This window comes from Glycine max, chromosome 4 (assembly GCF_000004515.6).
Source record: "Glycine max cultivar Williams 82 chromosome 4, Glycine_max_v4.0, whole genome shotgun sequence".
NCBI lineage: Eukaryota > Viridiplantae > Streptophyta > Magnoliopsida > Fabales > Fabaceae > Glycine > Glycine max.
In genome coordinates, this window is record NC_016091.4 from 28,662,162 (window position 1) to 28,685,157 (window position 22,996).

At 37.8% G+C, this 22,996-nt stretch overlaps 3 protein-coding genes across 3 annotated transcripts; 1 reads left to right on the forward strand and 2 right to left on the reverse strand.

Annotated features, from left to right (window-relative positions):
- Positions 1 to 6,137: 6,137 nt before the first annotated feature.
- On the forward strand, positions 6,138 to 9,643 carry SPX3 (SPX domain-containing protein 3). Its single transcript, NM_001353524.1, has 3 exons — positions 6,138 to 6,526; positions 7,394 to 7,520; positions 8,747 to 9,643. The coding sequence occupies exons 1-3, from the start codon at positions 6,245 to 6,247 to the stop codon at positions 9,196 to 9,198; spliced, it is 861 nt and encodes a 286-aa protein (NP_001340453.1). The 5' UTR covers positions 6,138 to 6,244; the 3' UTR covers positions 9,199 to 9,643.
- A 2,275-nt stretch (positions 9,644 to 11,918) lies between these two features.
- On the reverse strand, positions 11,919 to 13,437 carry LOC121174727 (protein MAIN-LIKE 1-like). Its single transcript, XM_041014650.1, has 4 exons — positions 12,976 to 13,437; positions 12,258 to 12,872; positions 12,041 to 12,172; positions 11,919 to 11,954 (listed from the first exon to the last, which is right to left on the reverse strand). The coding sequence occupies exons 1-4, from the start codon at positions 13,435 to 13,437 to the stop codon at positions 11,919 to 11,921; spliced, it is 1,245 nt and encodes a 414-aa protein (XP_040870584.1).
- A 30-nt stretch (positions 13,438 to 13,467) lies between these two features.
- LOC106798539 (uncharacterized) lies at positions 13,468 to 14,125 on the reverse strand. The gene is made up of 2 exons (XM_014775139.1): positions 13,739 to 14,125; positions 13,468 to 13,635 (listed from the first exon to the last, which is right to left on the reverse strand). Exons 1-2 carry the CDS (start codon positions 14,123 to 14,125, stop codon positions 13,468 to 13,470), a joined length of 555 nt encoding a protein of 184 aa, XP_014630625.1.
- Between the last annotated feature and the right edge of the window lie 8,871 nt (positions 14,126 to 22,996).

Sequence of the window (22,996 nt, forward strand, 5' to 3'; positions counted from 1 at the left end):
AGGCAATCCTCCATTCTCACCCTTTTTCAGGAGCCACATGAGCGTTATTGCTTAGGGTTGTTCATGTGTCCTCCACTTTCGAGTTTGGAGCTAAGTTTCATGATTGCCTAAGTGAGGACCCTCAAGGAAATCCTCCATTCTCACCCTTTTTCGGAGCCAGATGAACGTTATTGCTTAGGGCTGTTCATGTGTCCTCCACTTTCGAGTTTGGAGCTGTGTTTCATGATTGCCTAAGTGAGGACCCTCAAGGCAATCCTCCATTCTCACCCTTTTTCGGAGCCACATGAACGTTATTGCTTAGGGTTGTTCATGTGTTCTCCACTTTCGAGTTTGGAGTTGTGTTTCATGATTGCCTAAGTGAGGACCCTCAAGGCAATCCTCCATTCTCCCCTTTTCCGGAGCCACATGAAGGTTATTGCTTAGGGCTGTTCATTTGTCCTCCACTTTCGAGTTTGGAGCTGAGTTTCATGATTGCCTAAGTGAGGACCCTCAAGGCAATCCTCCATTCTCACCCTTTTTTTTCGGAGCCACATGAATGTTATTGCTTAGGGCTGTTCATGTGTTCTCTATTTTCGAGTTTGGAGCTGAGTTTCATGATTGCCTAAGTGAGGACCCTCAAGGAAATCCTCCATTCTCACCCTTTTTCGGAGCCACATGAATGTTATTGCTTAGGGCTATTCATGTGTCCTCCACTTTCGAGTTTGGAGCTGAGTTTCATGATTGCCTAAGTGAGGACCCTCAAGGAAATCCTCCATTCTCCCCTTTTCTGGAGCCACATGAAGGTTATTGCTTAGGGCTGTTCATGTGTCCTCCACTTTCGAGTTTGGAGCTGTGTTTCATGATTGCCTAAGTGCGGACCCTCAAGGCAATCCCCCATTCTCTCCTTTTGCGGAGCCCCATGAATGTTATTGCCTAGCGCTGTTCATGTGTCCTCCCTTATCAAGCGCGAAGTCTCTGGTGACTGGGAAACACGTTATTCTGTTGTTTTTCGGATCGGTTCCTTCGCCAAATATGTTTATATGTGTATATGTATATTATGTTCGTTATTCTTGTTGTTGTTTGTATTTTGCTTTGTGCAGAAGAAAAAAAGAAGGAGTAGAGACGAGAGTCGTCGTCACAGAAAGGGCAGGACGGACGAAATCAATGTCCTATCTTTGCTTTCCTCTTATCTCCGATGAGAGGTAAGTAAAGAGGGGCAACTGTCATACCCTAATTTCGTCCGGGGATTATTACCTGATAACATGCAACCTTTGGTTAGCCGCTTTGAGATACTTGGCGTCCTTTTTTGCACAATAAATGAAGTCCCAAGACGTCTCAGAAATCAAAAGGAAGCAGGCTTGCGCGATCCGTGAAATTCCGTAATGTGGCGGAAGTCGAAAAGAGGTGTTTTTGCGCAATCCGTGAGTTTCCGTAACTTCTTCGAAAGCTAAAAAAGAGTAAATACATAATCCGTAAGGATTCGTAACCTTGCGGAAGGAAAATAAGTATCGTTACGAAATTTGCAAAGTTTCGTAACGTTACGGAAAAAGAATTACAAAAAAAATAGAAGGGGTGCATTTAGTAAAAAGGGGGGTGCAAATAGCAACCAGGCCCACTTGGGCCCTCCAGAAGATTCCTCCAGAAGGTTGTTGCTTCTGGAGGAAGCAACCTTGCTCGCCTGGGCGAGCTGGGTGGCAAGCTTCTCCCCCAATTTTCTATAAATAGGGGGAGAAGTGAAGTAGAAAAGGGTTCAGCCCCTTAGGCACTTCTCTCTCTCTCGAAATAGCTGAGGAAAATTAGTTCCATGAAGAAAATCCAAGCCGAGGCGCTTCCGTAACGTTTCCGTGAGTAATTACGCGAAGATTCTCAACCGTTCTTCAAGATTCATCGTTCGTTCTTCGTTTTCTTCAGTCTTCAACGGGTAAGTACCTCAAACCGAGCTTTTCAATTCATTCTATGTACCCGTGGTGGTCCACATTTTGTTTCATGTATTTTTATTCTCGTTTTCATTTACTTTTTATACCCCCTTTTGACGTGCTTAAGCCATTTATTTAAGTCATTTCTCGCTTAATCTAAAAATAAAATAAATTTCTACCGATCGTTTGAATTGTATAATCCGTTGATTTCGGTTAAAATGAATTCCGACCGTTCGGTCGTGCCGTAACCATGTTGGAAATAAAAAAAAAGAGGTAAAATAATAATATAATAATAAAAAATGACTTTTAGTAAAATAAAGCGAAAAAAAATCAATCGGACGTTTTCTCTTTGGGATTTCTCATTCTTAATTGAATTGACTAATAACTAAAGTGAAACTAAGGCTAAAATCAACTCGCCTAGTCAAGCTCGTCCACAAAAATAGGTTTTGAAAGTTTATCATTTCAGTTTCTTACTAAGTAAAATGGATCATTTTCAAAGGTCCAACGCCTTTAAATGATCACTCTTCAAGTAAAAGAATCGTGTGATTCACCCTTAAGAAAGAACTACGTAGGTCTGATTTCCTCTTCGATGGAGGGTACGTAGGAGCAAAAGCCCTGCTTTTGTCGACCTCAAGAAAATAAAAAGAAATAAAAGGTAACATAACACAATTCCACAATTCTAAAAAATAGACTGTTGTCCTTCGAGACAAACGTGAGAGGTGCTAATACCTTCCTCAAGCGTAAATATAACTCCCGAACTTAGAATTTTCATTTTGACCGGTTTCCTTCGGTTTTTCCGACATTTTCCACAAATAAATGTTGGTGGCGACTCCGTGCATCTTTCCTCCTTTGGAAAGCGCACCCGTGAGCCTTGCCCTCGCTCGCCCGCGAAGGGCACATTGCGACACCTTAAACAAAAGATTTCAAAGGACTAACCGCCTGGGATATCTTTTTTTTCCCCTTCACAAAGTTTTAAAGGACTAACCGCCTGAGAACTTTGTCTTAACACATTGGAGGGTACATCCTTTGTGGTACAAGTAGAGGGTACATCTACTTGGGTTGTTGTAACTGAGAATAAGAGAGGGTACATCTCTTGTGGATTAGTTCAAGTGGAGGGTACATCCACTTAGTTGTTCAAAGAGAACAAGGTAGGGTACATCCCTTGTAGATCTTTGCTTGTAAAGGTTTTTACAAGGTTGAAAGAAATATCAAGGACCGCAGGTCGCTTGGGGACTGGATGTAGGCACGGGTTGTTGCCGAACCAGTATAAATTCTTGTGTTTGTTTTCTTCTTCCCTACACTCTTTAATTTCTGTTGTGCACTTTAATTATCGCTTTTACTTTTAGTTAACTTTCTATTTTTGTTCTTTACTTTCTTAACATTATAGTAAAAACCTAATTGAATCTAGTAACATTAAGAAGGATAGATTTTTAATTAGTAAAGGTTCATTAATAATTAATTCAACCCCCCCCCCTTCTTAATTATTCCGAGGCCACTTGATCCAACAGACTTGGGAGGAGATTTTGATACCAAGAAAAGCACCACAGGCTACATTTTTACTTTGGGAGGTACTGCTATGAGTTGGAAGTCTAAACTTCAACATAGAGTTGCTCTCTCAACCACAGAAACCGAGTACATAGCTATCTCAGAAGCAGCTAAGGAGATGATTTGGCTAAAGAATTTTCTCAATGATTTAGGGAAAGAACAAGATAATGCTTCAATGTTCAGCAACAATCAAAGTGCTATAAGTCTTGCTAAGAATCCAGTCTTCCATTCTAGATGCAAGCATATTCAATTAAGATACCATTTTATCAAGGAGTTGATAAATGATGGAGACTTATCTTTGCTGAAGATCTTAGGATCAAAGAATCCAACAGATATGTTGACTAAAGTTGTTACAACTGACAAGCTGAGGCTTTGCATTGCCTCAGTTAGCCTTCAAGAATAATTGAAGATGAAGGCGCTACACTAGGTAAAGAGTCGATGAACTCATTTCTTACAAGGAGCTGCTAGAGTTTGGAACTTAGACGCCAAGTGGGAGAATTGTTAGAGTTTTATGGTCTAAGTTCCTTTGTCCCACATCACTTGGTTTGTAAAAACTTGTGTCTCATTAGTGTTATATATAGAGATACCTTGTAAGCTTTAAAATGTGCAAGTAATAAAAAGTTCTCTTAGTGTAGCCGTAGACGTAGGTACATACATTGTGTGCAAAACCATGTTAAAACTTTGTATCTTCTCTCCTTTCTCCTTATTCCTTTCTCTTCTTCTTATTGCTCTATACAAACAACAAGGTTAGGAACTTGGACAAGGTTATCTCTGTACTCCTTTTGAAGTATCTAAAACTTGTATAATGGTCCCAATTTGTGGTTCCAACATTAATTCTCTTAAATTAACACAAACAGTACCTAGATTAAAACTACCCCTGCACCAAATAGATTCAACATGTCCCACCAAAATATTCATCAAATACTCTAGTTAACTCCAAATATTATGGGATCAATTCAGTTAACAAGAAGACATTTGAAACTAAATTACTATAAAAGGATTTAGCTTAACTCAACCACAACAGCTTAACTCAAAATCATAGGATTTAAGTCATTCTTTCACTCCTAACTTCCTTCCTATTATTTAGATGGAAAAGCATGGTTTTATTCAGAGACACCTAGGGAAATAACTAAATCAAGGAATCAAGCTTTGCATACCCTATACACTTCACCTTCAATGAAATTCACAGAACACTTAATGTACACATGCCTAAGAGTCTAAACTTTCACATTCCTTACATTAGTGATTCATTAACATATAAATTGATTGATTCATTAAGGCACTCATAGAGCATTAATCAAGTTAAATATCCAGCAAGCTATTTGTCTGGAATCACGAAATCATAATCTGCAAGCCACATGTTACATTGTTGTGCTTCTGACATAGTAGGCAAGTGTACCTAGTCTAGTTTGTAGAAAAGAAATAGTAAATATTAAGAGTTATTGTATCCACAAAGACCATGTGTAACATAAAGGAAATTAGCAAATTTTACACCCATTCGTTGCAGCGAGTGTTCAATTCGCTATGGCAAATGCATGGTGTTTTAGTTTTTAGAGAAACAATATTTCGCTGTAGAGAAACAATATTTCGCTGTAGTGAGGCGTCAATTCATTATGGTATAACTAAACTATTTTTTGGTTTTCAAACACAACTTTTGGAGTGAAACTAAAATCAAATAGATCAAAATGTTACTCAGATGAAATATGTAACATGCTAAAAGTATTATTGTAATTATGATTATGATTCTAAATTATGAAAATTTAAAATATTTATACAACAATCTTATGTGAAAGCTAACATATAAATATTACAACTTGATTCCACACATAATATAAATACAACTTAAATATATAATAACTAAACTACATCTTCCATGACAAGGCTACATGCTCCAACAACACATCACTTGTTTCCTAGCTAAAAAGGAGAGAACTTAAAAGGGGTGAGACATAATGTATAAGTGAGTGTTATAGGGACTATAAGGTTGAAAAGTTTCTAGTAAAACTACCAAACTTTTGTGCCTTGAAAAGTTTCTAGTAAAACTACCAAACTTTTGAATGATAGTTAATTTTATAGCATTTTAAGTTGTGAAATAATTGTTTTTGCGTGTGTGATATCCTTGAATGGATAAGTGCTCTAGAATTTTAATTCTAGGCTTAAGAAGATGTGTTTTAAGACTAAAAAGTCTTGGTCAACATCTAGTCAACTAGTCAAAGTAAAGGAATCTTCTTATTAAAGTCATTTTCATTATGCAGTTTTTTAGGTTAAAAATTATTTAAACATTGATAAATTTTTTAATTATAATTAAGAAATTCATGTTTTTATTTCAACAGAAATGCAAGTAATAAATTCTCCTTAAAATATTCAGTCGAATTAAAATCTAATTTTTAATACTAATTTTTTCAATCAAAACAAATATGTTAACAATTTAAAAAAAAAACAATTGTTTAAAATAAAATTATTTTTATATTAAAAAAAAAAACTAAAACAAGCGATGGAATAACTTGTTGCCATGTAATGTAACCGGATAAATCAACTTTTAACATACGAACAGCTACTTGCTTGAGGGAGGGAATAAAACCTGAAATATACTCTTGTTCTTATTGGATATCCTAAAATACCCACGAATATTCTCTTCCTAGCTACCCTTATATGACCCAAACAAGTCCCCCCCCCCTCCCCTCCCTCTTTCCTCCTCTTTAATTTAACCCCACCATTTCACCCTTCTTTCACTACCATCCATATATTCACATTTTTCTGAAACTTTCTTTCTTGTCATCACTTTCCTTAGTTTTTGTTAAAACATGAAATTCGGAAAGAGCCTGAGCAACCAGATCGAGAAAACGCTGCCCCAATGGCGTGACAAGTTCCTGTCCTACAAGGAGCTGAAGAAGAAGTTGAAGCTCGTGGAGCCCAAACCCATTAATGGCGTGGAAGAACGCCCCACCAAACGCGCAAGGCACGAGGGAGACATCATCATCATGTCCAAGGAGGAAACTGACTTCAGGAACTCCATCGAACAAGAACTCCACAAATTCAACACCTTCTTTGTCGAGAAAGAGGAAGAATGCATCATCAAATTGAAGGTACCATTCATTTTCTTTTTAAAGTTACATTTATTTTGTTACGTTGATATTATCACCATTATCGTCAATTTTATTATTAACTAATATCTTTCAGAAAATGTGATTAATTCAATCACATTTTTTTCTTATGTTAGACTTGAACAAATTTAAGGTTACATTTTAGTATTACTATTACAACTAAGAATTACTGGTTTTAATTTCTGCACATACATTAAATATATGTAGGACTAAAACATGTAGAAGCTAAAATAAAAAAGGACTCAAACATAAAAGATTATGTATATGTGTATACGTATAGTAATTAAACATTATTTGTTGACAGTAGTAATTAAACATTTATTTAACAGTGTTTTGATTTTCTTTTTTCTTATTATATAATAAGTAAAGGCTTTGGAATCTGATGCGAATATACCCTGCATAAAACCGCTATGCTATTTCAAACAAAAATTTATTTGGAATCTGATGCGAATATACCCGGCATAACCGGCTATGTTATTGAAGACGCGTCTGTTACTGACGGCGACGCTAACTTTATAATTTACTAATGAACCATCAATCGCGGTTATCTCTGTTTGCGTTGCGTCACAGACTAGAATATTAAATGCGCTAGCTAGCTACCTAACTTACCTAATGTAGTCAACATTAACAAAAAAAGGTAGTAACATTTTTTTCAATTCTAGGTAAAAGATTAATTTAGTTATTTATTACACCTCTTTTCCATTTTTTTTCACCTCAAAACAATTTATGTTTTATAATTTCAAAAGAGTCTGATTAACTTCCAAATATGATCTTATTTAAGTATCTATCATTAGGATAACTTACAATTTTGGTGCGCGAGTAACAGTTTGTTGTGGTTGAAATGTGCAGGAGCTACAGGATAGGGTTGCCAAAGTAAAAAATTCTAATGAGCAATTGATGCAAATTCGCAAGGAAATTGTGGATTTCCATGGAGAGATGGTCTTGCTCGAAAACTATAGTGCCCTTAACTACATAGGTACGTTCAACTATTAATATTATGTATTCAAATTAGATTTCCGGGACATTATTTATATTTTTATTGACTAATTATAATTGTTAATTTATTAGTTTTTTGGTCAACAATTAGGATTGAACCCTAGGCTTTTCTCTCATTTTCTTCTTTTTTAACCACCCAAACAATCTTATATCCCCAAACAATTAGGAACAAAACTAGAATGTACCAACCATGAAAATCAACTGTTAATAAACAATCACAGTGGACAAAGTATAGATGAACATGAATATATATAGGGAACAAGTCCTGGGCACTATTTATAGACTTCTGAACTGTTGCTTACTATGGAACTTACAGTGTGATTCAATACAATTGAAAATGTAGTAAATCAGAAGGGAAAAAAAAAAGATTCATTTACCCTACCTTCAGGTTTTCGTTTTCTATTCATCCTGAAAATTCTCTTGGCAGCTAGGTAAATCCATGAATATGCTTCCATTTGAATGGGACATCTACTTGGAATATTTGTATTTTCTATAGCAAGCAATTGAATTAGTTCTTGAAAGATAATACCTCCTCTTCTATAGTAGTTGTATTTACACCCATTGTCTTTGAGTATCCATTTGGTCAGTCAAGTTAGTCTTTCAATGTGTATTATTTAGTTGGTCAAATTAGTATTGAGTTTTTGATGTGCCTACTGATTTGAACAAAAAAGATACAAATTTATCATGCACAATTTTCATCACTCAATGATTAATATGGTTGAACTAATATCTTTGGACTAACTTGACTATTTTCTAATGTTTTAAATTGAGCATTCCTCCCTTTAGATATATCACTTGAGTGACTTCTTATTCTTCTGTCTACTTTGGTAAATCCAATGCATGTGTCCTCAAATATTATAAGTAATTATCCTAATGAATTCCACAAATATTCCCTTGTTGTAAAGTTTACAAAGATCACATCACCTAAAACTAAAAGGCACAGCAGTTGAACACACCAAATTGATATTCTCCCTTTAAAATTCGAAAATGCTCCTATAACCTAAGGCATATATAATCCAGATGTTTTTGTTAGGGTAAGAAAAACTGTTATTTAAGATTGAGTAGCTTTATAGAGATATGCCTAATGCCTCTGTGACCAGTCTAAAGTTGATATTTTGTGCTAAATTGAAGATTGATTCACCTAAGAATTAAGATTCACATCAGCAACTAATATATCTAAGTATTTCTTCAATTTTCCGTGTACAGGATTAGTGAAAATACTAAAGAAGTATGACAAGAGAACTGGTGCTCTCATTCGCTTGCCTTTCATTCAGAAGGTCTTGCAACAGCCTTTCTTCACCACTGACCTTCTATACAAGCTTGTGAAGGAGTGTGAAACAATGCTTAACCACCTTTTCCCGGTGAACGATCCTTCGACTTCTGGCGAGGCACCTCCCCAAGCTGAGGAGGGATGTGATGCTTCAACTTCAACCAGCACAAAGAGTAGTGATGATCTGCTGATGCCTAAGGAGTTAGCAGCAGCCAACCATCACATTGAGAGCCTTTATATGAAGAGTACCATTTCAGCTTTGCATGTTTTGCAGGAAATTCGAAAGGGAAGCTCAACAGTTAGCATGTTTTCATTGCCACCATTGCAGATAAGTGGCTTGGAAGAAACATGGAACAAAATCCCTATTCTGGAACAAACAGCCAAGTAATGTGCTTGATTACATTGGGGATTGAAAACTAGCTAGTTTTAGTGGCTTGGGAGTTTCACCTTTATTTTATTTTTTTTTACTTTTCAAAATCTAGCGTCTCTCTTTTCTGGCATGCCACAGATAACAACACAGATGTAAGATGCTAAAGATAGTGAAAATAGTGAGATTATAGAATTATAGGCTTAATCATATAAGAAAGAGCAAAACACTCTTTTCCAACTTCGAGTCATGTGCAAAAAATGTCTCTATACTTTGAAGCTCACATACACAACACTTTTGCTAAACTCCACAAATTGATATGTACTGAAAGGTTGCAGACATGTCTCATAGTGAGACAGAATTCCTTGCACTTTGCCCCGTAATAAAACTTGAAGTTGATAGAAGTTTGTGATGTTTTGACATTTTGCTAGCCTAATAAATTTATTGTTATCGGTTCCTTCTGAAATCTTTGCAAGCATTTATCAATTGTTTTAGTGTAATGACAAAATGTCGGTTCATATACATGAGACAGAAAATGGGCAAAAAGTGCTACGATATAAGGCGAACTAAAGATTAAGGCACTCTCCTGGTGGATCATACATTATAGTGACATGTGCAATTGCTATTAGCGATCATGACATATATATTTAATTATTTCGTTACCTAAATAAAATATCATTATCATCTATAAAAGAAAAATAAAAAAGAAAAGCTATGAGCTTATAATTGGACGAGAAGATCATTTCATGGATCATCAAATAAAAGAAAAAACCTGTTCTCTTTCTCTCTTCTATGTTAGAATATTCTGTGGTGCGAGAAGCATATAGTACGTGAAGATTTTGTAGATCATAGATATATTAATAGACATCGTGAAGTTGATTTTATCTTTTGTGATGACACACAACTGCCATATGTAACTTATGTAAAAGACCATGGAAAGACAAGTCGGGGTTTCGGACTAGATTTGAGAATTTAATTAGTTAAAAAAAACTATTTATAACAAACGAGATTCTTGAGTTCATAAACTGGTGAGGAGTGTGCATTTTTCATACGTAGAGAAGGAACTCTAGAAGGAGAGAACAGATAAGAGCATTCACTAGGGTGCTTTTGCATGTGGCTGTAGACATCTTGATTGCTTTCTCTTGAGAGCGCTGAGAATTTTTGGAGTGAAGAGTATACATGGTGGTTTAGAAGTTAACTTTGAGGCACAATGAAGAAAAAATGGAGGGAGAGATCAGAGATGGAAGAAGATGGTTCCTTGCTTTGTTATTTTATGCTTTAGAGCAAAGTAGTTCTCTTTTTCTTTGTTCTCCGTGTGTGCAGGTGTGTAACTGAATGATTGGAGATGGTAGAAGTGATTGATAGATGAAGGTCAAACTCACATTTAAAGAAGTTTGATAATGTCTCGCCATCTTTTGTCGAGTTCCAAGTTGTAACAACATTTAGATGAAGTTGATTTGACAGCATAGTAAGCAGAGTGTTTTAGTTACTGAAGATTGTGATGCCAAAGATCACGAACAATCGGAGTCGAACAATGACTTCAACCTATGGTATGCGTTAACGCTGTCCTAATTCCTAAAGGATTTATCTGCATGATATGCACAAGTCTACTAAAATATGGACTTTTCAAAGTTAAATAGTATTTGTAATTGTAAAATATGCACAAGTCTTAGTAAAAGTGATTTTTGTAGGTAATAGTATATATCAAACTGTAAAATCCCAATTTTTAAAAGAGAAATTCTACTGTATCCTTATAAATTTAGAAGTTTTGAAACAGTTAAGTTTTAAATCAATAGTTGGGCTTCTTCTTTTCTCATTCTACATCTTCTAGTTTTCATAATAATTATGGTTCTTAATTATTTGCACTATTGGTAAGTTATTCATCCTTATTCCTTGACCAATTGTGTCGTCATTTTGTAAATCACTTGGTTGCTTGCAAAAAGTGATTCATCTAGAGGACAATTTGATGTTGGGCCGTCACAAGAGCAAGGATCTTTGGGCCATGTGAGACCCAAAAGGAAGAGAGTGTTGCTAGGTGCACCCAGCATTATTGCTGGTGCACCCAGCATTCTTGAAAAATGTCAAAATTGTCCTTGCTTAGTTTTCCACTTCCGGATCAGCTTGATCCGTAAGAGGAAAAAAAATTATAATATACTTTTAAATACAACATATTTATTTCTAATATAATTAAATCTATTTTTTATTTTATTAAATATAATATATTTATAAATATTGATTTATTATAAATAATTAATTTTTTAATATATTTTTTTTTAGAATAAATTTGTTTAGAAAATGATATTAAAATACTTACTCAGTTCCATTATAATTATTGTTTACGGTTATTTTATACATATTAATAAAAATCAATAAATACATAAAAGATGATATTATAAAGAATTAATCATATCATTATTAATATTTATAAAGAATATAAAAAAATAATTAGTATTATATAAAAAATTAAAATACTAACTATTTTACAATACATTTTTTTACATGATCATTAGTATAAGTGGGAAAATTATAATTATAAGAGAATTTAAAAATATTAGTACGTTATATACGATCTTAGATAACGAATGATGTCCATTTTTTGGTTAATTATTTTTTTTACACCCTTTTCAACTTCTTTATTTCAATTATATTTAAAGTTATAACACACGTGTATATAGACACAAATGAAATACACAATCAATGAAAATAAATAAAACTAACATTAGTAATGAAAATAAATAAAATCAACAATACTCATGAAATGAGTTAATGTACAATATCTGCATATACAAGGAATATCAATGTAAAATATGTATATAAACTAAGTCTGATCAGTGCGCCGCCTGCGTCTACACCTAACGTATACTAGATGGTCTTGTGTGACACTCCTGGCCAATCTGAGGCATTCTTCAATCACCTCATGTGTCGATGAGCCAGGAGTGACCACCCCTAGACTCAGATGGCGCTCCAACCGCTCAGCAATGTCATCACAAACTTCCTGTTACATACAAAACAAACTAATTACACAAATTATTATGCAAATATTGAGGTAAATGACGTAAATTATTAGTATTACTTATCACTGCATGTCTGGGCTCCTCCGTAGATGTCGACGATGCTCCTGGCTCCGGCACGCGAGGGATATCTGTCTGCGGGGCCTGAGGGACGACTCGGGGCTGCGGGGCATGACCATGAGGCAGAGGATCTACTGCGTGGCCTGGTGTCATGAAAGGATGGGAGATGCGGAAGAACCAGTCGATGTAGTCATTGAAGCACGCCCCTGCCACGACGCACACCTCACCTGTAGGTACAATATGATCCTCGTAGTGCATCCACCTGTCATGTATATCATCATACGAGACCCATGAATCGACAGGAGGAGCAGGAATGGTCTGCGTGTAACCAAACTGCCGCACGACCCTCTCTGGTCGGTAATACACAGCAACAGGCCCCCAGCGCAAGAGACCGGAGTAGCATGATCTGACGTGGAAGTCCCGGACCTCCCGATGCTCCCCATACGGGATCCAACAGACATCCGAAATCCGGAGTCGGTCCAGGCGCTCCCTATACGACGGCGTGCGAATGCTCTTCACGGTCTTCTTCGTCGCAATCGACCTGCACGCACGCGGAGAAGCCTCGTCGTAGTCCTGATCAGCGGTGGACTCTGCAACTGAGGGAAAGTGCTCGTAAATCCAGCACTACATATGTAACATTCAAATTATAAACATTAATAATGAAAGTGTAACAAAATTTAAAGTTGAACATTGTTTAGCCTAAATGAATGAAAAACATATTTGTTACCTGCAGTAGTGTGATGTAACCGCCAAGCTGTCGACTGTGGCTCATGGATGCATCGTTCAGCTGGTCGTACATATGAACCAAAGCAGCCACTCCCAAACCGTACCTATCTGTCATACTGAGGTCCCGAATGGCCTCCAAGTAGACAACATGGACATTGGTTGCACTCTTGTTAGCAAACAGAGTGCAACCCAGCAGGTGAAGAAGATATGCACGAGCCGCAGCTGTCCAATGACCTGCCTGGCATCGGCACTGATATACATCACGTACCCATTGCAGGCGTACGTATGGTCCGCGACATTGGACTGTCTCAGCCTTAGCAGACTCTGGAGACACCATCAGCAAGTCCACCAGCATCTGAACCGCATCATCCACGTGCAAGGGCTCAAATGCGTGAAATTCGCCTATAACGGGAAGATGAAGAAGAGAGGAGACGTCGTCCAAAGTGATGGTTAGCTCACCCATCGGGAGATGGAAACTAGACGTCTCCCGGTGCTAGCGCTCCATAAACGCGGACAAAAGTCCCCGATCGCCGGTGTCTACCGAACACGCAATCAGAGGACTTAGTCCTGTACCGGCGATGAGTCCCTCAATGGCAGGGACAGGCCTACCTAAGCCATGGACCTTCCTCCCATGCGAGGATAACTTCAATTCAGGACGCTCCTGAATTGAAGTATAAAAGGAACGCAAAATTCGTTAAAATTATCATTTAAAGGAAAACTAATAGTATAATTTACAAGTAACTAAAAATAAATAGTATAAATACCTCTCCCGTCCATACGCTGCAAGCAACGTGATCCGCATACGCTATCAGCATAGATGGGTCGCTCCGACCACCCGGAAATCCCTGAGGCTGATCCTCAGTCGCCTCTACGCCTGCGTCTGCAGGAATGTCCTCCACAACAGCTGGTGCCTCCATCGGGTCATCCTGAATGTCTGGGTCAGGGATGATTGGCTCCTCAACGTGATCCGCAGTCACAGCGACTCGCTGCCTCCGTGCGGATGCAGTAGGTCGTCGACACTGTGGACCATCATTGGAATCATCATGATCTCCTCTGCCCACACCTCTACGAGTGACCTGACCTAAGGCACGACCTAATCCTCTGGTCCTAACCATGATCTGCAAATGAGTACCGCAAAATCCATCACTCATTTCATTTTCTCAAATTTCATGCGTCTAACGCATATAGGACATTGATTTGGGACATCATGGTTTTGGTTGTGTTCGTCTCATTGATACTAACATCAGTAGAGTATGGACAATTTAATTCTGGCCAAAGAAGGCACAGAATTCAATGGATCAAAGAATTTAGGACTTTGTTGCGAGAGTTAAGGGTAAAATTTTCCTTATGAGGATTAAATGGATTGTTTTATAAATGTCTCCATGCATTAAATGGATTGAATGGATTGTTTATCTCTTCATTAAATTTTCCTTTTCGTCTATAACATTAATTATATTTGTGTATCAAGACTTTGATTGGCCAATGTTGAGCCAATCAGGAAGAGAGAATTGACATGTAGAATGATTTATTCCATAGGTGTTGAATGAATTCACACATGGGAAGCAGGAACGGTTCAGGTTATGAAGCTGAAATGGTATCCATATTCTCTCATATTGAGTCCCCTGACAGATCACTTCATGACCATGTAATTGAAGCTCTTGGCAAGCTCACTGTTGAACAAGGAATTCCTTATGTTAAAAAAGTCATGAGAAATTAAAACAAGTTTTCATTTGTTGCTAAGAATGTTTAGTGTAGCCCAAAGTCAATTCAAGGATCTCGAGGTTGTGATTAAATTTAAAGTCCCTTTTATTAATTGAGAATTTTTGTTTTGTTTCTCTACCTTTTATGTTTTCAGTTTTTCAAATTTAATTGATGATTATGATAGGGTTTTGGGAATTGAATTAATATTAGCATTAGGTGATAGAATGGTTGCTTAATTGATGACCAAAATGCTTATTGCTCTAAAGTTTGATATAAAACCATTTGTATGGAATAGTTGGTTCATCATTTGTGATATTATATTATAGCCGACCATGTGGCTTAGAGTTCTAAATAACTTAAGGTTTTGGGATAGTTGGTTCATGATTCCAAATGCATTTCTTCACATACAGGCTCAGAGGTTCTAAGCAAACTACCATCATGCCAAATTCCCAGTTCTATCATGGAAAATTCCTATTTCCTAGTTTAATCCATTAATTGCAAGTATTTGCATCTATCTAAGGTATGAATTTAGGTAGAAGAAGCTGCAGATTGTTATTCATTGTTGTTCTCCTCTAATTTGGATTTAGGTACAAGAAGCTGCACATTGTTATTCATTGTTGTTCTCCTCTAATTTAGGTACAAGAAGTTGCAGATTGTTATCTAAGGTATGAATTTAGGTACAAGAAGCTACAGATTGTTACTCACAAGTATTTGCATCAATCATATTGGTCATAACTTAGTTAAAGGAAGTACATGGAAGTTGGCTTATATGGAAGCACATGGAAGTTAGCTTATAGCGATATCAATCATTAGCATACATTCATGGCAATTTGTATGAAACAGTAGATATTCATGACACTATTTATCAAATATTTAGCATACATTCAGAGGTATCAAATAATATTTGGCAATTTTTGAATTAAAATCAAACTGTGAGTTTTACGGATCAGGTGATCCGTAAAGCTCCCAGCGATTTCCGACAGTGTTTTCCGCCATCGCCGACAACATTGGAGCAAAAAAAAGTCAAGTTCACGGGCCTGACCTCGACGGTGGACGCAGGAAGAAGAAGCAGCAAGAAGAAGCAGGAAGAAGAAGACGCAGGAAGCTTCCTCGCACCACCACCGCACCTCCTCAACGAAGAAGAAGAAGAGCTACAAAGAAGACGTAGGAAGAAGAAGGCGCAGGAAGAAGAAGTAGCAAGAAGAAGCAGGAAGAAGAAGAAATGTGATGAAGCAGGAAGATGAGGAAGATGAAGAAGCAGGAAGAAGAAGGAGAGAGCTGATCCGAAAGAAGAAGAAGGGAAGCGCAAATGTGGGGAGGGAGAGAGAAAGGTTATGTTTTTTTTTTTTTAAATTAACAAAGGGCATTTTTGCCTTTTCACACTAATTGCTGGGTGCACCAGCAAAACTGCTGGGTGCACCTAGCAGCACTCAAAGGAAGACTCTACAATCAGTGTGGCTTAGGAACTATGTTTAAAATTATTATTTCAACATTTTTATTAAAGTGGATCATTATTATTTCAGTTATGTTGATGTTTGTTGTTGTTGGGGTCCTGATGCAAGCTCCATTGGAGCTTGTAGGCCTAGGATCTTCTTCATCAATGGATTCCTTTGCTTCTTGGAAGATAAATGGCAGCGGAATGGAGAAGGAAGAGAGAGAGGAGACGCCACTTCAAGGAGAAGATGAGTCTAGAAGAAGCTCACCACCATAGGAGGCCATGGATAAGAGCTTGGAGGAAGAAGGAGATGAATGAAGGGAGAGAGAGAGAAGAGCACGAAATTTTGTGCTCAAAAGGAGCTCTGAAATCTGAAGTTAATATTCAAATGATCAAAGTTGAAAAAAATACACACACATGACCTCTATTTATAGCCTAAGTGTCACACAAAATTGGAGGGAAATTCAAATTTCACTTGAATTTGAAATTGAATTTGTGGAGCCAAACTTTGGAGCCAAAATTTCACTAATTATGATTAGTGAATTTTAGTTATGGTTCAGCCCACTAATCCAAGATCAATTACAAGATTCTCCACTAAGTGTGCTTAGGTGTCATGAGGCATGAAAAGCATGAAGGACATGCACAAAGTGTGACTATATGATGTGGCAATGGGGTGTAGTAAGCAAATGCTCACCTCCCCCTCTAAAATTTAATTGGATTGGGCTTCTACCAATTCAATTAAATTTATTTCCAACCACACACATCAAATATCCACTTAGTGCATGTGAAATTACAAAACTACCCCTAATACAAAAACTAGTCTAGGTGCCCAAAAATACAAGGGCTGAAAAATCCTATATTTCTAGGGTACCCTACCTACAATATGGAGCCCTATATACAAGGACCAAATATAATGACATCCTAGTCTAATATGTACAAAGATAATTGGACCCAACCTTGGCCCATGGGCTCAGAAATCTACCCTAAGGTTCATGAGAACCCTAGGGCCTTCTTCAGCAGCTCTAGCCCAATCTTCTTGGAGCCTCTTGCTCATGGTTCTAGTGATTGGTCCCTTCCTAGGGAGGATTGCATCATCCCCTCCCCCTTGAAGAGGATTTGACCTCAAATCTGTTAGTTCTTCCTCCTCAATATCAGCTCCACCTGCAAAAGGAGTTAAATCAGAAATGTTAAAAGTGGTGCTGACTCCATACTCTTCTGGGAGGTCCAACCTATAGGCATTGTTATTGATCCTCTCCAAAACCTGAAAAGGTCCATCCCCTCTAGGGCTAAGCTTGGATTTCCTTTTAGTAGGGAATCTATCCTTCCTAAGATGGAGCCAAACCCAGTCACCCTCATTAAGAACTAGCTCTTTTCTTCCTCTATTGCCTTTAGTTGAATACACCTTTGTTTGGTTCTCTATTTGGTTCTTAACCCTCTCATGCATCTTCTTTACAAATTCTGACCTAGATTCCCTTTCTTTATGTATAAAAGAAGTGTCCAGTGGGAGGGGAATGAGGTCTAACGGTGTTAGGGGATTGAACCCATAGACAACCTCAAAAGGGGACTGCTTGGTGGTTCTATGAACCCCCCTGTTGTAGGAAAATTCTACATGAGGAAGATACTCATCCCAAGACTTATGGTTGCCTTTCAGAAGAGCCCTTAAAAGGGTGGATAAAGACCTATTCACTACCTCTGTTTGCCCATCAGTTTGTGGATGACAAGTGGTAGAGAAAAGAAGTTTAGTTCCTAACTTAGCCCATAAGGTTTTCCAGAAGTGGCTAAGGAACTTAGCATCTCTATCTGACACAATGGTCCTAGGCAAACCATGGAGTCTCACAACTTCCCTGAAAAAGAGTTTTGAGATGTGGGAAGCATCATCCACCTTGTGGCATGGTATAAAGTGTGCCATCTTGCTAAACCTATCCACCACCACAAAGATAGAGTCTACACCTCTTTGGGTTCTAGGAAGCCCAAGGACAAAGTCCATACTAATGTCTACCCAAGGTGCAGATGGGATGGGTAAGGGTGTGTATAGCCCATGAGGCATCACCATAGACTTGGCTTGTAAACAAGCCACACACCTAGTGCAATGCTTATGGACATCTTTCTTCATATGGGGCCAATAAAACTTTTCTTTGAGTAAGACAAGGGTCTTGTCTATCCCAAAGTGGCCCATGAGCCCACCCTCATGGCTCTCTTTCACAAGTAATTTCCTAATGGATCCTTGGGGTATGCAAAGCTTTCCCTCTTTGAACAAATACCCCTCAGCCAAATAGAATCCATCTTGGGCCTTTTTCCCACAACTCTCATAAATGGGAGAGAAATGTTCATCTAAAGCATACAAGTCCCTAATATTATCAAATCCTAAAATTCGAGCTCCTAGGGAGCAAAACAATGTGTGTCTCCTAGAGAGGGCATCAGCTACCACATTTGTTTTTCCCTTTTTGTATTTGATAACATATGGAAATTGCTCTAGGTACTCTACCCATTTTGCATGCCTCTTGTTTAACTTGCTTTGCCCTCTAATGTACTTAAGTGATTGATGATCACTATGAATGACAAATTCCTTGGAAACAAGGTAATGTTCCCAAGTTTGGAGGGCTCTTATTAAGGCATAAAGCTCTTTATCATAGGTGGGGTAGTTGAGGGTGGCACTATGAAGTTTTTCACTAAAATAAGCAATAGGGTGCCCACCTTGTAACAATACAGCTCCAACTCCCACTCCAGAGGCATCACATTCTAGCTCAAAAGTTTTAGAAAAGTCAGGAAGAGCTAGAACAGGTGCCTTAGTAAGCTTTTCTTTGAGCAAAGCAAAGGCTTGCTCTTGTTTTTCACCCCAGGTAAATACCACATTCTTCTTCACCAGCTCATTGAGAGGTGATGCAATTGTAGAGAAATTAGGAACGAACATTCTATAGAAGCTTGCTAACCCATGGAAGCTCCTAATATCTCCCACACTTTTTGGGGTGGGCCATTCTTGGATGGCCTTGATTTTCTCAGGGTCCACTTGGACCCCATTTCTACCAACTACAAAACCTAAGAAAACTATATTATCTACACAAAAGGTACACTTCTCTATATTTGCATAGAGGGTGTTTTTCCTAAGGACTGAAAGAACTTGTCTGAGATGTCCTAAGTGATCATCTAGGCTCCTACTATACACTAAAATATCATCAAAATAAACAACTACAAATCTACCTATGAAATCCCTTAAGACATGATGCATAAGCCTCATAAAGGTGCTTGGTGCATTAGTGAGCCCAAAAGGCATCACTAGCCATTCATACAAACCAAACTTGGTCTTGAAAGCAGTTTTCCACTCATCACCCTTTTTCATCCTGATTTGGTGATAACCACTTTTAAGATCAATTTTTGAAAAGATATTGGCACCATGCAACTCATCAAGCAGATCATCAAGTCTAGGAATGGGGTGCCTATACTTTACAGTGATGTTGTTGATGGCCCTGCAATCTGTACACATTCTCCACGTACCATCCTTTTTGGGCACCAACAACACTGGCACAGCACATGGGCTTAGGCTCTCTTGGACCCAGCCCTTCTCCAACAATTCTTTAACCTGAGACTCTATCTCCTTAGTCTCCTGAGGGTTAGTCCTATAGGCTGGCCTATTAGGAAGGCTTGCTCCTGGGACTAAATCTATTTGGTGTTCTATTCCCCTTAAAGGAGGTAACCCAGGGGGTATCTCTTTGGGAAATATATCACCAAATTCATGTAAGAGTTCTTGGACCTTTGGGGGTAAGGTCTCAAATGTAGGAATTGTGGCAGTGCTAAGGGATGTTTCCCTTGATAGGAGAAGGTAGAAAGATTGTTTAAGAAGGAGTGCTCTTTTAATATCACCTTTTGTTGCAAAATGATTTTCCTTCTTAACAATCTTCTTGGAGGAATCCTTTCCCTCTTTTTCCTTCCCCCTGGCCTTTGAAGACAAGACCTTACTATCCTTCTTTTTCTTTTGTTTTTCTAATTTTTCTTCCTCATCCCTCTTATCTTTCATAGTTAGTTGATCTTTGGCCACCTGTGAAGGTGTTTGAGGATGCAACACAAATTTAGTGCCAAGATGGGTGAGGCTAATCTCATTAGTTAGGCCATTATAAATGATCTTCCTATCAAATTGCCACGACCTTCCTAACAGAATATGTCCTGCCTCCATGGGAACTATATCACAATTAACTTCATCCTTATATGTCCCAATGGAGAAAGGTACCTTCACTTGTTGGTTAACTATCATTTCCCCTTGCTCATTGAGCCATTGAAGTTTATAAGGTTTTGGGTGGGGAATGATAGTGAGGTTCAACTTGGAAACTAATCTTGTGCTACAACAATTGCAACAAGATCCACTATCCACAATGAGAGAACAAGTTTTATCTAAAATTTTGCATCTTGTATGAAAGATGTTCTCTCTTTGGGATTGAGATAGATCACAAGATTGACCTCCAAGGAGCCTTCTAACCATTAAGAGGTCACCTTCTTCATGAGGGTAGACTTCCTCACTAGACTCTTCACCCCTTACTTCATCTTCACTTCCACTAGAGGAAGGGCAAGAAGTAGTCTCCTCTTGACTACTATAAATGTCTTGACCCCTCATGATCATGGTTTTCTTTGTGGGGCATTGAGAGGCAATGTGACCTCTCCCAAGACATTTGAAGCATTTAATGTTGCTAGTCCTTTCTTGGGAACTAGTCTTAGGGGTGTATTTCTCTATGGTCTTACCCTTATCTTCCTTGGGTTTTGAAGGTGCAGCCCCTAAAATTCCATGGGATTGGTCCTTCCTTGGATAAGAGTGAGAGCCATAAGATTTTGAAGAAGGCTTTCTTTTAAGTTGTTGCTCCACTCTTATACAAAGTTGGACTAGCTCATCTAGGTCCCTATATGGAAGGAGTTCAACCTTGTCCCTCACTTCCATATTGAGCCCACTAAGGAACCTAGCTATGCTTGTTCTTTCCTCCTCCCTAAGTCCAGCTCTTAAAAGGAGTAGTTCCATTTGTTGTCTATATTCTTCAACACTCATACTCCCTTGTCTAAGCCTTTGGAGCTTGTCCATAAGCTCCCTTTCATAGTAGGAGGGAATGTGCCTCTTCCTAAGGGCACTCTTAAGATCATTCCAATACTCTACTGGAGGATCCTCATGAATCCTTCGTTCTTTAACAAGGGAAGTCCACCAATAGAGGGCATACCCTTGAAAGCTAAGGGTAGCCAATGGAACTTTTCTCTCTTCGCTAATATGATGGCAAGCAAAGAGTTGTTCAACCTTCATTTCCCAATCTAAGTAGGCCTCAACATTATCTTTTCCGTGGAAATATGGGAGGCTAATGTTAACCTCTTGAGGCCTTCTATCCTTTTCTCTTCTTTGGGAGTGATGTTTAGTATGTGAACTATGACGCCCTCTATAATAGTCGCTAAGTTCTTCACTTAAACTCTTGCAAGAGTCATGACTACTATAGGAGGCATGTTTTTCTCTTTTCATTTCTTTCATTATTTTTCTTCTTTCTTCCTCTCTTATTTTCTCTCTTTCATCTTGACTTATTTCTTCCACTCTTTTTTTACCTTTTTCTTTTCTCTCTTGTTTTTCTTTCCACAACTTAAGGGATCTCAACTCATCTAATATCTTATACAAGGGGTCCTTAGGAGTAGAACCCTCACCATTAACACTAGATGAAGAATGAAGACTCATGTTGGTTCCTAAGTTATGGTTCTTTCTTGTTGGGGGTTTGAAAAAAAAGGTAAAAGAAACTATGGTTGAAACTAGCCAAAATAAACACTAAAAAAGGTGTGAAAGATAAGGTAAAAACTAATTGGTAAAAGGAAAGCTATCTAGGCGGTTTGACAATGGAGGGTAAAGGAAATAAGCTATGAAAGTAAGCAAGAAATTAAAGTGCAAGAAATGCAAACTAGGCGGATCCTAAGAGTGTTTGGATGACCTCATTTAAGGTTCCCAACAAAACACTCACTATCCTAAGGGAAAATTGCCTAAAATTATTACACACAAATGGAAGTAGGGTGACCTAGCGGAGGCTCCCAACTTACTTCCAATGAAAGGCCTTTTTGTTACAAAATTTGAAAGCAAAGCAAATTGCCAATTACAAAATTACAAAGAAAAAAGTCCTCAATTGTGGTGGCTATTCTCTCTTTAGTGTTTCACTCAATTTGGAGTGCTTCTTAGTCCAATAGCTCTTAAGGTGGTTGGCCCCTTGCTTCTTGACTCAAATTCTTCAAGATATGGCACCAATCCTCCTTTCCAATTCCCTATATGGCAACTCACAAGCAAGGAAACAAAGAGACAAGCAATAACCAAAGACCAAAAAAAAATGAAATGAAAGCTAAACCAATAGAGTTTTAACAAGACAAATTTCCAAGGATTATTCAACAACTAAAGCAATGAAAAGCACAAAAAAGCAAGCTAGGACTCAAAGAGAAACCTAGAATGGCTCTAGAGTAGAGTAGAAAAACTCTAAAAAAAAAAAAAAAGACTCAAGAAACCTCTAGTTTTGGCACTTGTTTTCACAATAATTTTCAATTGAAATTTAAGAACTAGGATTGGTATAAAATAGGCACCAATTATAGAACAAATTTTGAGCCAAAACAACAAGCACACTTTCCTTTCACTTTTCTTTTTTTTTTTTTCCCTGGACACTGATTTTTCTGCCAACTTGTGAGATTTTTCTTATTTTTTCCTTTACTCAAAATCGCTTGGTTCTTTTTTATAATTTTCTTCCAGATGTATAGAAAATTCAGTAAAAGTTTCAGCTCAAAAAACGTAGTGACCAATTCCCAGTAATTTATACAAGTTCGTATGTTCAAGCTGCCAGCACCAGCGATTTCAACCTAGAAATCAAGAGTAGTGTTTATGTTGCTTAAGGCTTGGATAGTT